At 35.5% G+C, this 14,249-nt stretch overlaps 1 protein-coding gene across 4 annotated transcripts in view; it reads right to left on the reverse strand.

Moving 5' to 3' along the window:
• The window catches only part of SLC38A6 (solute carrier family 38 member 6), an 80,103-nt gene that overhangs the window by 47,430 nt on the left and 18,424 nt on the right, over positions 1-14,249 (reverse strand). For all 4 annotated transcript variants that reach the window (XM_082734951.1, XM_082734948.1, XM_082734950.1 and 1 more), the window contains 2 exons: positions 11,690-11,729; positions 32-110 (listed from right to left, as the gene is read on the reverse strand). In XM_082734951.1, the coding sequence (XP_082591077.1) occupies positions 32-110; positions 11,690-11,729 (119 nt within the window). The remainder of the gene's footprint in view (positions 1-31; positions 111-11,689; positions 11,730-14,249) is intronic.

A 14,249-nucleotide genomic window follows, 5' to 3' on the forward strand; every position in this document is an offset into this window, starting at 1 on the left:
AGTGAATACAACATGAAATATTTTTTCTTACCCAGTATGGTCTCCAGACAAAAATTCTGAAATAGCAGCAGGAAGCTCTGTTTTAATAATTAAAAGATAAGATGACATAGCTGCAAAAAGGATAAAAATAGTTCCTATTAGAATTCTATAATTTTTAGTCATTTAAGAATAATCTATACAGAAACACAGATGTCCATTAGGACTTTGACGACATGTGGAAGATTAACTCATACTGCACTATCCCAAAGGTATAGACACACCAGGAATGGAAATAAGTAACTTTGCAGAGAATAACTGGTAGTTCATTAAGTAGTCTTTGTTTACATTTCAAACCCAATACAAACTGTTTAGGTAAGAGAAATGGTTTAATTACAGGCCATTTACAAATAAAATTTTCTTTGAAGTTTTGCATAAATTTGTGTATGTTTTCAACCCTGTTCAAGGCATCAGAAGTTAGTTTAGCAATAACTGATAAAGAAGCAGGAGTTTAATAAGTACAGCTAATAATTTTGATTACTTGTTTCTTCTTACTAGAGAGAGACAGGCCCCCAGAAGTCTCCCTCTCTCCCACTCCCTCTTCCTTTCACTGCTTGCCCCCAACACACATAACATTATGCATGTTATTATAAAACAGAAATGAAATGTATTATGAATTACATTTTAAATTGTCCCTAAAACTGATTAGAAAAGATTCAATGGAAACCATTATGCATATTAAAGGGACAAAACTTACAACTTTTATTCCATTTTATTAACAGTTGGGATCACCTTTATTATGCAATCACAACCTGAAGCTAACACTGCTTCTTATATTTTAACTGACAGGATCCAAGAAAGAACTAGCTTTTTTAGCATTTTAATAATGATCCTATTTCTGATGTAGCTATTAAAAAAAAACAGATCCTATAAACCTTCTATCATATATTAGGAATTTTTTTAGTATGGTCACAAAATATAGAACTCACTTATAGGTAAATACTTGAGTTTAAGCTTATATGTTTAAGTATATAGTAACCCAGATGACTGGAATCAGAACTCAGTTTAACAGAGTAATAATCTCTCTTTCCCCCAGAGATTAAGGATATATTAAAAAAGGACCAACAAGAATATATCCAAGAAGAATAAAGAGTGTACTCTGTATGCACATTAATTTTATTACTTATTTATATTTCAGGAAACATTTCAGTTTCTCCTTAGACCTACAAAAACTAAGAAAACAAATGAATGCCAAGTCTGAATGGTAAAAACTGATTAAAAGGTTCGAATGTTTAAGAAGAGTGTGTTTTTTTCAAACAACATATGTAAACATAGCTAAATTTCTCCACAATTATTACAGTGCTGTGTGGCTAAGAAAAAAAAGGAAATATACTAGTTGCTATATAAATTTATATGAAGATAGACAATAAGCAGATACACATAATTTTTTAAGTAAAATGACATACCCACGGCAAAATAAAATTTAGAATAGTTAATACTCACTTCTCTGTAATGAGAATACATATATATGCATTTTCCAGTTTATGACTATTTATTCTTCCCCCAAAATGCAGTTGTTGAAGTACAGCTTTTTCCCCAAGAAGTACAGTACCTTTCTTCAAACTCATTTTGTTTGGGGACATTACAATGATTATATATGAAAAGGTGTTCTGTATTGTTCATACTGTCAAAAGGAAAAATGCTATCAATTTGGCACAGAACAGAAGGAAGGTTTCGATTAACCTCCTCCACTCAAGGATTTGGAGGTCTGTGTTTATAATACTTTATCTATTCCAAAGAATCACACACATATGGTATAATGAAAATCATGAGCTGAATTTTCTGAAACTGGCCTAGAGCTGTTTAAATGAATCTTGCAAGGAAAAAAAGAGGAAAAAGTACCTTGAACAAAAGGAATGCAGACTTCCTATACAATGTAATTTATTATCTGACCATCAGTCTTTCTTGCTTGGATTAATCCAACACCACATGCATTTCTAAAGTTTCAGACATTCATCTCTTTCAGTAATTTTCTATTATTTCTTTTAGATCTTTAGTTGTAAAAGCTTCAATGAATATGATATCATATTTCTTTCTAATATACAATCTGTCATTCTTCCCAGAATTTCTATTAGCCCCTGGCTAATCATCTGATCACTTTTATCCTCTGCTGTAGCCTTAACTCTTTGGTTTTCAAATGGGAGTCCTATTTCATTAGATTCCAGTCTGAAGAATCATGTATATTTCAAGAAACATGAACTCACCAAACATATGTTTCTCTCTCAAAAAGAGATCTCAGCATACAAGATATAATAAAACATGTAAAATACTGCTTCTTTCTTACCGAATGCTGGTGTTTGTTTTAAGAGCTACAAAACCACACAACTCCCGATGAGGAAAAGCCCCACTAATTAAGCAGGTAAAACAAAAACACTATCCTTTTTACTGTCTTAATCATTTTTTCTTAACCACAAGTAAACTTCCATTCGAGGACCTAGCACCTTAACATATTATATATAATACAGAGAAGAAATAAAAGAGATTGCCAAACATGCAGTAACTTAGGAAATATATCTTAGATTCACATAAAAAGGATAATTAGCTCAATAAAATAAAATAAGAAAAGTTTTAAAGATATAATATCAATAGTAAGGCTCATATACCCATTGTTTTTAACCAAAAGGTTCACTAGATCAAACAGCTGCCTGCCAGAGCTCTTGTCTCATGTCTTCCATTAATGGCATAAGGAAGTGTTTAAAGACTTATTTTAGAGACAGGTCATAAGCAAGAATTTGTAAATGATTTTTGCTGACATCAATACATAGCATAGACTCCTAATACAAGACATACCACGTTGTTCTCTAAATTAACAGCTGTAACAGGGTCATCCATTTTAGCCTTCATTATGGTTAAGTGATTCTAGCCCACCGACTAGCAAGCCAGAAGACTTGGTGCTAGAGACATACCTTGATGACAGGTATTCAAGCCATTACAAATCATTTACTTTTACCACATAAACTAAATAAGTATTCTTTTCTCCTTCATCTTAAACATAACTAGTAGAACTCATTTAATGGAAACTACCCTGGGAAGGAAATTTTAAAAAATCTGTCAATCTAATCACAACACAGAAATTGAAAGTATTCTTTGAAAACCATGTGGAAAAGCAACTGTTATATTAAGAAATGACTAAAATAGGGCAAAATCTGATTAGGCAATAGCAAGTAGTAAGATATTAATATGGGTTGATCTAATCATAGAAGAGAAACACATGAACTGGGAACATGGATGTTGAAGGGAGAGATGTCAGAAACAACAGAAAAGGGGAAAGCGCCCTGTTGAGAGAAGAATCATAACAGTGAACATCTGGGGGTTCTGAATGCCTATTCCATGCTTCACAGTATTCTAAGTGATTTGCAAGCTATTTTCTTAATTAACCTTTACCACAAAACTGTGAGGTAGATATTTATTCCACAGATACAGAAATGGAAGCACAAAGAAGTAACCTGCCCAATGTAGTGATAGTAGAAACAGCCAGTCTGGCTTGAGAAATGTGCCCTATTAACTATCAGGGAAAAGTGCAGGAGCAAAGCAAAGAAGAAATCACTACTGCAAAGAAAAATAAGGGAGGTCTGTCAAAAGGACCACTCTCTAGAATTATTTTGCGTCTTTTTCATCGGCATTTAAATGACAAATGCTTACAAATACTGATGTCAATGGGTAAGATAAAGGAAATGAATGAGAAGTCTTAAAAATACTACATTCATTTCACTTTGACATATTTTCAATGTAATTTATTTCAGCTTTGTAGCTGGTTTGATAAAAATTATTAATCCAAAAGTCCTCAGATAAGCTAAGGAGTTTCCTGAGGGCCTCTACTGCTCATCTACCACTATGATTCTAATGCATCTGCAACTATTATTGTAATTCAGAGGGAAAAGCTTCCTATTCTCACACATTTGAGATATTAACATCAAACTGAAATGAAACAAACAAAACTCTTCCCCAAACCCCTGAACTCTCATGGACTATTTTTCCCAGGACTCCTTAAAAAAAATTAAAAGCCTCATTTGGAGTCTGGGCCTAAGAAATCATTAGTTTGCAAAAATAATTACCCTTTTTGTTAAACTCTTAAAATACACGTATGAAGATAAGATTACATACAGCTATTTTTAAAACAGAATGAGGTTTTCAGCACTTGGAAGAAGTTCAGCAACTTCTTAAAGGATTAGTCAGCCAGCCCTAAACAGATGTACTATGGGAGGAAATAAGTTTGCCTTTCCATCTGAGAGACTCAGTTTTACTTCAAACATGTTTTTAGTCATGTATAACAACAGGTTTATTCTACTCAACTTGTCTTATTAACCTGGTGTCCCTCTTAAATGTCCAAATGCCACTGAGAGTCTAGCCCCGCTCAAAATAGTACACAAGACAACCTCTCTTTCTAAAACCCCCCAAAATGTCATTTCCTTAATTTGTACATAAATGGAAATCAAAATACATGGAGGAAAATTTTCACCATAACCCCAGGAAAATGTTTATCTTTGTTTTTTATCATTTATCAAGATCTTAAATTTGAACACAAAAGGAGAATATTTACTATTCTGAAATCCTCCAATAAGCTTCAATAAGTCACAGGAATAAACAGTACAGCATAATGAATACAGTGGAGGATAGTGTAATAGCAATGTAACAAGACAGATGGCAGCTAGGCTTGTGGTGAACACAGCATAATGTATAAATATGTCAAATCACTAAGCTGTACACCTGAAATTAATGTAACATTGTGTGTCAACTATAGTCACATAAATAATTTTTAAAAATTATTACTAAGAAATATATTACTTTCAGAAAAAAAATTTTTAATATTTTTGGAAAGATTTTATTTATCTATTTGACACAGAGAGAGAAAGAGAGGGCACAAGCAGGAGGAGCAGCAGGCAGAGGCAGAGGGAGAAGCAGGGACTTCTTCTGAGGACTGAGTAGGGAACCCACATTCCAGGACCCTGGGATCATGACCTGAGCCCAAAGCAGTCGCTTAACTGCTTAACCCACTGAGCCACCCAGGTGTCCCTCAAAACCTTTTTAAAGTGACATGTTGCCGGCAAATTTTATCTGTGAAAATAAATTTTTACTTGTGGGAAAAAAAATCTCCTTCCAAATTTCCTGCATCTTTCCCACTCTGAAGTAGTACTTTCTAGAATTTCTGGACAGTACTGCTCAGGCTCAAAGAAGCTGCAGTATGTTTACAGATGAGCTGACCAGCAGATGGCGTTGAAACAGCACGCCCAATTCCAGTCTCCCAGGGGAGAGTACAAACTAAAACATCTAAAATGACTTCACTATCCCACAAAAAAAAAAAAGGCAGAAAATAAAACCAAATAGTTTCTAATTTATTTAATATTAAATCATGAATTTTAAAAATTCTGAGAATTTGAAATTTTTATAGTTCTCAAATTATTTATACATTTCTGATGATGAGATTTAGAAATTATGCTGCCAGAGTATAAAAAAAGGCTGCAGAGTTTCTCTTAAAACTTAAGATTTCCAGACTGAGGTATTAATCAAGACTGCTGGGATAAGGTTTGTGGGATCTGTGCCAAAATGGAAAATCTAGATCATTCTAGCACTTTCAGGAAGTTCCAGTAATGTTTAGGGTTCTACTTTCAAAATATATAGCAGTGATTCAATCTTTAATCTCCTTTAAGAAATTGGGGCTTTAAAAAATTAATATGCTATTGATAGTGGTCCTTCATATTTTATAAAGAGCAAAGTAAGGATTTAACATACTCAGAGTCACTAACCTTTCCACACTTTGAGATGAGTAGGACATAAAACCAGAAAAAACATCAAGTAACTCCACTTTATCATGCATTTCTAGTTCACAGGACTTTCTCTGGTTTGACTAAAAGCAATTTGGGGTTTATGGTTTGAATACCAGGACTATTTAAGCCTACTAAATGGTCTATCTCAAGAGTTCAGATGAATGTGAAACTAACTACTTACTTAGGTTTTTAGGAAAAGAATCTCATAATGCAACACAGCTAGAGGAACTATGTGGAAACTATGTACACTTACTTGCTACTAGGGTTCTTATTCCTTTTACTAATAGCCCACCAAATCCAAACCCTAAGCCAGAGTTCTTATGCCTATTACAGCATTAAATATTAAAACTTCCAGATGTCTCTTTTCTGACTTTGTGTCCCAGCAGCTCTCAGAGCCTAGGGAAATGGGCAGCTGGGGGCTATTACTAGTACTTCTTTCAGCTCCCTAATTCATTATTGTGGGGGGGGGGGGATCAGGAATCGCTTGAAAGTAATAAAATACTTGCTTGAGGGCTCTCCATATTCCAAAGACAAAAAAGTTTCCATCAGCTTAGAATAAGAGTGCTAAATTTCTTGAGTCACATTTTTTTCTATCACAAAGTTTGGAGATTTTTTTCAAAGACACTATATTTTTCCAAATAATTTGTTAGACTACACCAGTGCTCTGTGATTAATACTTGGTGCCTCATTGATGCTGGGTGAAAAAAAGGTTTCCTGTAAAGTTGTGACAGTAAATTCTTTCCTAAAGAAAATATATACTCACTAATCTATTCCATGGTCTCCTCTTCCCAGCTGATCAATTCTTCTTCCTCCTAAGGAATAACTGAGCCACACGGCTGGCTTTTCCTTCTCACTCTCCTTCTCTTGTTCCTTCTTTTCTTCCTATCATAAATATTACTAAATGCCTACTATGTGCTAGGTAATAAGAACATAAATGAGCAAATTACTTAGATTTCTGTAATAAGGAGATGTAGGGGACAACTGTGTCTTCACTGAAACATCCATGTAACAAGTATTGATCAAGAGCAATCCATGATCATTTTGACTTTAAAGGTCTCTCTGCTCCATTTTCTCATAGATTCATCAAGGACATAAAATCCTAAGAAAACTGAAAAATGTTTAAATGTTACAAAGAACAGAAGAGTTAGGAAGCATTAATCTAAGACATGATTACCTAACCTGAAAACAGATTTCAAAACGTTTTATATTTTATTTTATATAAATAAGATTGAACTCTACTCAATACTTTCAGTCTTTTAATTTTTATATAATTCTAGTCTATAAATCATTCTATGGATTTTCAAGTCTCTTTCCATCATTTATATAGTATATAAGATTATCTCTTTGAGGCAAAATCTTAGACTTTTAAGTAGAAATTTTAGAATTCAACAAATATTATTTATTGAGCTCCTCTACCAAAATTAGGTCAAGTTAGGAAAACAAATAAAAACACATAGTCCCTATATCCAGTGAGTTTTTAAATCCTCAGCATTTAATCTTTTCAGAGATTTTCAAACACTGTATCACAGCAGGAAGGATAAAGGCTTTAGAAGTAGACAGTGAAGTTGAGTCCCAGCTTTATCAAGGGGTTAGTAAAAGTAAGCAAGTTACTCATCCCCTCCATGCACTGACTTCTTCCTCTGTAAAATGAGGATTTCATCTCCCTTGAAGAGTTTTAAGTACAGGGGCACCTGGGTGGCTTAGTAGGTTAAGCACCCGACTTGATTTCATCTCAGGTCATGATCTCAGAGTCATGAGATCGAGCCCTATAGCAGGCTCCATGCAGGCCCTGAAGCCTGCCTAAGACGCTCTCTCTTCCTCTGCCCCTTCCTGCTTGTTCGCTCTCACGCTCTCTCTCTCAAAGGAAGAAGAAGAAGTAGTAGTTTTAAGTACAATTAAAGCGTCTAGTAGAATGTTTGACCTAGAAAGGATCTATGATAACCATTTTTCATTTCTAACCAATCAGGGTAAAAACTCAGACCATTTATACTAATAAGGATCATCCTACATTTCAGAAAATGGTATCAGAACCAGATTACATTCAGATGGGCATGTAATAAGCCTAAAATTTCAATGTGATGCTATATACTTCTATCATCTTATAAATATCCAATATGTTCCTTATTAATAAAGAAAAAAGGCAAAATCCACTGTGAAAAATAACGTCATATGCACGACATAGCCAGGAGCCTCCCAAACCAGTATGTTGTTTCTTCTCAAGCATACATACCTAGTAGGTGTTAAGGACTCCACAGAACCAACTTATATCAATCATAAAACTCCTTAAAACTAGAGTCCCTACACTTTAACCCCAAAGGCTCAGCAGCTGCCACAAAAGGTAGTGAAAAACTGAGACTCCCCTTTTCTGACAAAGAACAGCATCCATGAGAGCTTTCAGAACAATAGTTCCTGATGTGTTAATTACCTAAGAAAAGACCAAATCATCTTTTGAGCAAAGTATAACCCTCCTACTGAACTTAACTGTAGTAAAAATATTTCAATACCCTGAAGGAGTTAACATACCTCTCAAAGTGCCAAATTAGAATTAGAATTTGGGGGCAAGAAAGGACCAGAATGAAGTCCCTGTTACCCATCCTATTTCCACAGCGATTTAGCTAAAAGGAAACTGAAGCCAAGAGGGTAAGGGAGGGATTTCCCCAAGATACATGATTATCTAGTGGCAGAGACAGGGGTAGACAGAATTCAAGGTATTTGACTTCTGGTCCAGTGCTCTGCTCACAAGAGCAAGCTTGCACTTCTACTCTAATAAAGGAATGATTTATGCATATCTGACAAAACAATAGAAGGCAGCTCTGAAAATATTTCAGTTTTTACTTCGTGGGTTCTCAATAAATTACCCTGTAGCCAATATGAAGAAAATCATGAGGACATTTTTCTAAAAACTAAACATTATCAGCTTTTCTGAATTTGAGGGACATTAAAAATTACTGTGACTGGGCGCCTGGGTGGCTCAGTGGGTTAAGCCACTGCCTTCGGCTCAGGTCATGATCTCAGGGTCCTGGGATCGAGTCCCGCATCGGGCTCCCTGCTCGGCAGGGAGCCTGCTTTCTCCTCTCTCTCTCTCTCTGCCTGCCTCTCTGCCTACTTGTAATCTCTCTCTGTCAAATAAATAAATAAAATCTTTGAAAAAAAAAATTACCGTGACTGTTTCTAAGCTAATATTTCTTCTTTTCTCTAAAGATTTGTTTATTTGGGGGGGGGGAGGGAGAATGTGCACACACGTGGGGGTAGGGACAGAAAGAGGGATCCCCCATGGGGTTCAATCTCACAACCCATGAGATCATGACCTAAGCCAAAACCAGGAGTTGGCAACTTAACAATGCCACCACCCAGGGACCTTAAGTCATTTTTTCTTAAAAAAGGTTATAATAATAAAAAGCAAACAAGCAAATCAACATACTTAGGGATGAGAGAATTGCTGATTTATCTGCCATCAGATGCAGGAGTCCTTTCTAGGACTTTCTTTTTTTAGAACTTTTTAAAATTTTTTTAATTTCATGTCAGCTTTTCAAATATTTAAGGCTAATGATCAGTCTAGCCATTCCTTTTTCTTTTTTTTCTTGATAAATATATCTAGAATATTACCAAGTACTTGGACATAGCTCATACAGATCATATTCAGCTCTGTTCAGCTCAACAAAGGTTTATCAAGCCCTTGTGCTAGTTTCTGGAAGTACAAAAAGAAACGAGACCAAGCTCTTGCCTTGGAAGTGCTTACAAGAGAGTAGGGGAGAAGAGCATATACAGAAATAGCTTCATTCTAATAAAAAGTGCTAAAATAGATCACGTACAATAATAGATACAAGATTAGAGAACAAGGAAGGGATGAGAGTGAAAGATACCAAGAATCTAACGGTGGGCATTTTGGCAGGGTCACACATTCGGATCTAAATTCCTGGACTGAAAATACTGTATAAGGGGTATCTAGGTGGCTCAGTCAGTTAAGCGGCTGCCTTCGGCTCAGAGCATGATCTCAGGTCCTGGGATCAGCCCCAAGTTAGGATTCCTGCTCAGTGGAGAGTCTGCTTCTCCCATTGCCCCTCCCACCAGCTCATGTGTACGCTCACACTCTCTTAAATCAGTAAATAAAATCTTAAAAAAAAAAATTCTACATAAAATGCCAAACAATAGTTCAACTTAACCTAAACAAAATGCGATGGTTCTCAGTAATAAGATAGAATAATGAGGGACTGAAAATCTTAAAATATACACTCATATTAGGGATGCCTGGGTGGCTCAGCTGGTCAAGTATCTGCCTTCAGCTGAGATCATGATCCTGGGGTCCTGGGATTGAACCTCCCATCAGGCTCCCTGTTTGTTGGGAGGGGGGGGATGTGTTTCTCCACTCTGCTGCACCCCTGCTTGTGCTCTCTCTCTCTCAAATAAATAAAATCTTTAAAAAACATATATACACTCATATTAGCCATTACAAGTGTACATTTAAGCTATTATATTTGCTAAAATAAGATAAATTTTTCTAAAGCAGATCTTAAATTCAATGGCATTATACAAATTTATAAAGGAAGAGACTAGTTACTGGCTTCTAGTGTGAAGATGAAGTAGTGTGTGTTAGGAGATTATTTGGTATGACACCCAAAAAAGCATTCTTCTCTTTTTTCCATGTGCATTCAAAGAATTAAAACATGTATGTTCAGGATTCCCAAAACAATGGCAGGTATAATTTGTTGTTGGAAGGTTAAGTTTTTCCTTGACCAAGAAACCCATTAAAGACTGAATTTGGTTAAACAATACTTAAAGTAAAATAGCTCAGATCTCTTGAGAATCAGAGTTGAACTTTATTAAAGCTGTCATCTTTAAATTATTTTGAACTGTTACACCTAAGAAATAAGATTAAAATTTCCTTTGACCATACAATCTTGTGTAAGTTCCGAAATGCATGTCAACCTTCTCTGTGTATTTTCCTTTAAACTACTAGCATTTATTTAGCCCTCAGTTAATGGTACAAGAAAATTAAGACCTTGTTCAGCACTATATAGCTTCTTACAAAATATACAAACATGACTCCCATATTAAATATTTAATACATTTAGTTAGTAACTGTCCATAATTAACAGTAATTTTTGTTTCTACATGGTTCTCAATATTGGGATCTTTTTTAATGAAAACAAGATGCAAGATACATGTGAGAACAGTTCTTATTTGTTTCAGGTTTGTTTGTTAATTTTTTTAGAGAGGGAGGGGCAGAGGGAGAGGGAGAGGGAGAATCTTATGCAGGCTCCACACCCAGCACGTAGACCACTGCAGGGCTCAATCTCATGACCTTCGGATCATGACCTGCATGGAAATCTGAAGATGCTTAACCAACTGAGACACCAAGGCGCCCCAGGTTTGTTTATTTTTTAAACTACCCTGTCATTTTAAATTTCTTGGTTATAACAGGATATTACTTATCTATGCCAGATCGCCCACAGCCCAGGAAACATCACTGCCTCTGAAACAGTATATGCCAATGCAGTAATTAGGACAAAAGCAGAGGGGAAATATTTTAGAATAACCTGGAGAATTTTTCTAAACTGTACCTTACAACACTACCACAACTACAGAAAGCCAGTGCTTTAGAGGTATATTCCAGACCTAAGAACAAGATTGAAATAAGATTGAATTTACTTGGAACTAAATTTAGAAGCTACTGTCCTACAAAGGCTGCTAATAAAAAGGATTTAAAAAAAAAAAAAGAGAGAGAGAGAGAAAGAGTGAGAGTAATAAGACCAATACTGAAGGTTTCTGAAGATACCTATGGGTGCAGAGGTCCAGGTTCCCAGCTAGACTGGTAGTAAGACAATAAACAAAAGGAAGAAATTGCTGTCACCCATTTATGCGTAAGCAGTGCACCTTCAGTGGCTTACCTCCAATATTCTGAATCAGGATGGTGCTGGCTACCACCACCTATAAAAGAACAAATGCATTCACAAGATGAAAGAAGAAATAATATAAAAGGACTCGTATTTTATTAAAATCCCACAACCATTACTAAAAAACAGATACAGAAGTGAAGAGAAATTGAAAATACATTGTCAGCCATTTGTAATACATAAAACTAATTATTATCACATAAAAAGCCTTTCTTTAATAGTTCCACAGTTACTATAAAGCATGCTTTGGAAAATTTTCTTGGCAATCATTTTAAACAGTTAAAAGTGTTAAAAAGCTAGTAACTGGTGATTATCAAAGTAGTGGAACATTGAAATTAAATCTATCTGGTCTCATTCTCCCTTTTTCACTGCTTTAGAGGTAGAACGAGACATTGCTTTAGTAGGTCAACTGCTACAGCTTGACGTATACTATGCAGGTACCGTTTTGCATAGAAGAAACTCATATAGTCTTCTGAGTGTGTCAGCACGGCATAGAGCAAGTTTTTGAACATCCTGTCCCAGGAATTAGTAAAGTCTAGAGCAGAAACCTCTACAGCCCACAATTTCTCAAATTTGAAATATTAAGTAAAATATTTCAAACTCAATAATATGAAGTGGGCTTAGGGTTAAGACAAAAAAGAAAGTCATAAAGACTGTAGTCTATTGGAGAACTCCTCCCCTTTCAAACTAGGGTAGCTGCTGCTCAGCTCTGGCCAGTGCTGGCATATGAGAATGTGCATCCAATGTAGCTAGATCTTCTACATTTCATTAATTTTTCAAGAAAAGTCAGAAATGGAATTCTTTCAAAATTTCATAACTCTTAGCTGGCAATCAATTAAAAAAAAAAAAAATGTAAGCCAAACCAGTATGCCTACGGACTAAGTTGAGCTTGTAGGTTGGCTGGCTTGTGATTCAGATAAGCTTCCCAGGAAACTCAAGACACCTTATCCATTCTTGGTAATCAGATGTACTCAAAGGAAATGACTAAACATTCTACTTCCACTTAGGTCTTTCAATTGCAGAAATCTTGGTGGATCTACACCCCCAATGGATATTTGGAATGGCCTAGCTACCTAGGATCATTTAGTTCATGGACTGCAAACAGATCACCTCTCAGACTCACCTCTATTAGGAATTCCATTGGAATTCCATCATTGCCTATGATGGAAACACTGGAGGCCTTGGGGTCTGCAAATCAAGGCTAATGACAGGTGTCTTTGAAGATGGGAGTAGTTGCCACTCTTAACTTTTCCAGAATAAATGTTGCATGTTAACTCATTTAAAGTTTAGTATAAAATGCCACAGTTGGGGTACCTACGTGGCTCAGTGGGTTAAAGCCTCTGTCTTCAGCACAGGTCATGATCCTAGGGTCCTGGGATGGAGTCCCACATCGGGCTCTCTGCTCCGCAGGGAGCCTGCTTCCTCCTCTCTCTCTGCCTGCCTCTCTGCCTACTTGTGATCTCTGTCTGTCAAATAAATAAAATCTTCAAAATGTCACAGTTACTTGTGAAAAGACTATTTTGAACTTTTGCACACTCTTTCATATGCAATTGATAGCTATTGTCAGTCATACATGAAATTTGGATTTCTACTAATATATTGCAAAAAACAGTAAAATCCAATTATTCATGATTATCTTTCCATCTTAAGTGCTGAATATAAGCACTCAAGATCTAGAAAGCCAGTATGTCTATCTACCTATCTATGTGTTCAGAGGCTACTATAGTGCATGGCACATGGTATTAACTCACTTATTTGTTTGATGAGTAAATAAATTGATTTATAGACAATTTTAAAAATCTTTCTTCAAAAGTCAAAAAATTTAAACATATTTCCGAACAATGTTATCTTATCATGTCCTATCCACATCTGCATCATAACTGGAAAGAAGGAAATAGGAAGATTTCAACCCAATTATGGAAGTGGAGAGGAAGTAAAAAAAAAAAAAAAAAAAAAGGCAAGCAAACAGCAACTCCTCATTTAGAGTATCCTCTGTCCACGTACTTGCCTCCTAAGAACTGAGTGCGTACATGAATGATAATGCAACTATTTCAGAGTTTTAGGGAAAGGGTGCTCTTAATTCTTTTAGATTCTACTAGTCAAGGAATGCAGGAAATGCTAGGGTGAAATAACAGTCATGATGCTTAGAGTCATATTTATGGATCATACAAAATTCATTTGAGAGTTCTTTTGTACATATAAATAACATCGTCTTCTTCCTTGGTTAAACTGGATACAGGAAACTGATGATGATTATACCAAACATCCCTGTCTTCAGGAAAGAAAAACTGTTATCAGGATGATTAACGGAACCCTTTACCTGTAAGTAACCTATTCTCCATTTTGTTCAAGGGTAATCTATGCTTCTTTCTTTTCCTGCCTTTATGAGGATTTGCCTAGTTAATAGAATCAAAATTAATTAAAAAAAATTAAAACAGGCCATTGTTACAGTTATAAAATCATTCAAGTCACTGCTCTCCTTCATTAGCGTGAAAAATACTAATAGAGCTAAGTGTCAAATTAAATTTATAGATGCATCTTCCAGAAGGGAGTA

Source organism: Mustela nivalis, assembly GCF_964662115.1.
Source record: "Mustela nivalis genome assembly, chromosome: 6".
Classification (NCBI taxonomy): Eukaryota; Metazoa; Chordata; class Mammalia; order Carnivora; family Mustelidae; genus Mustela; species Mustela nivalis.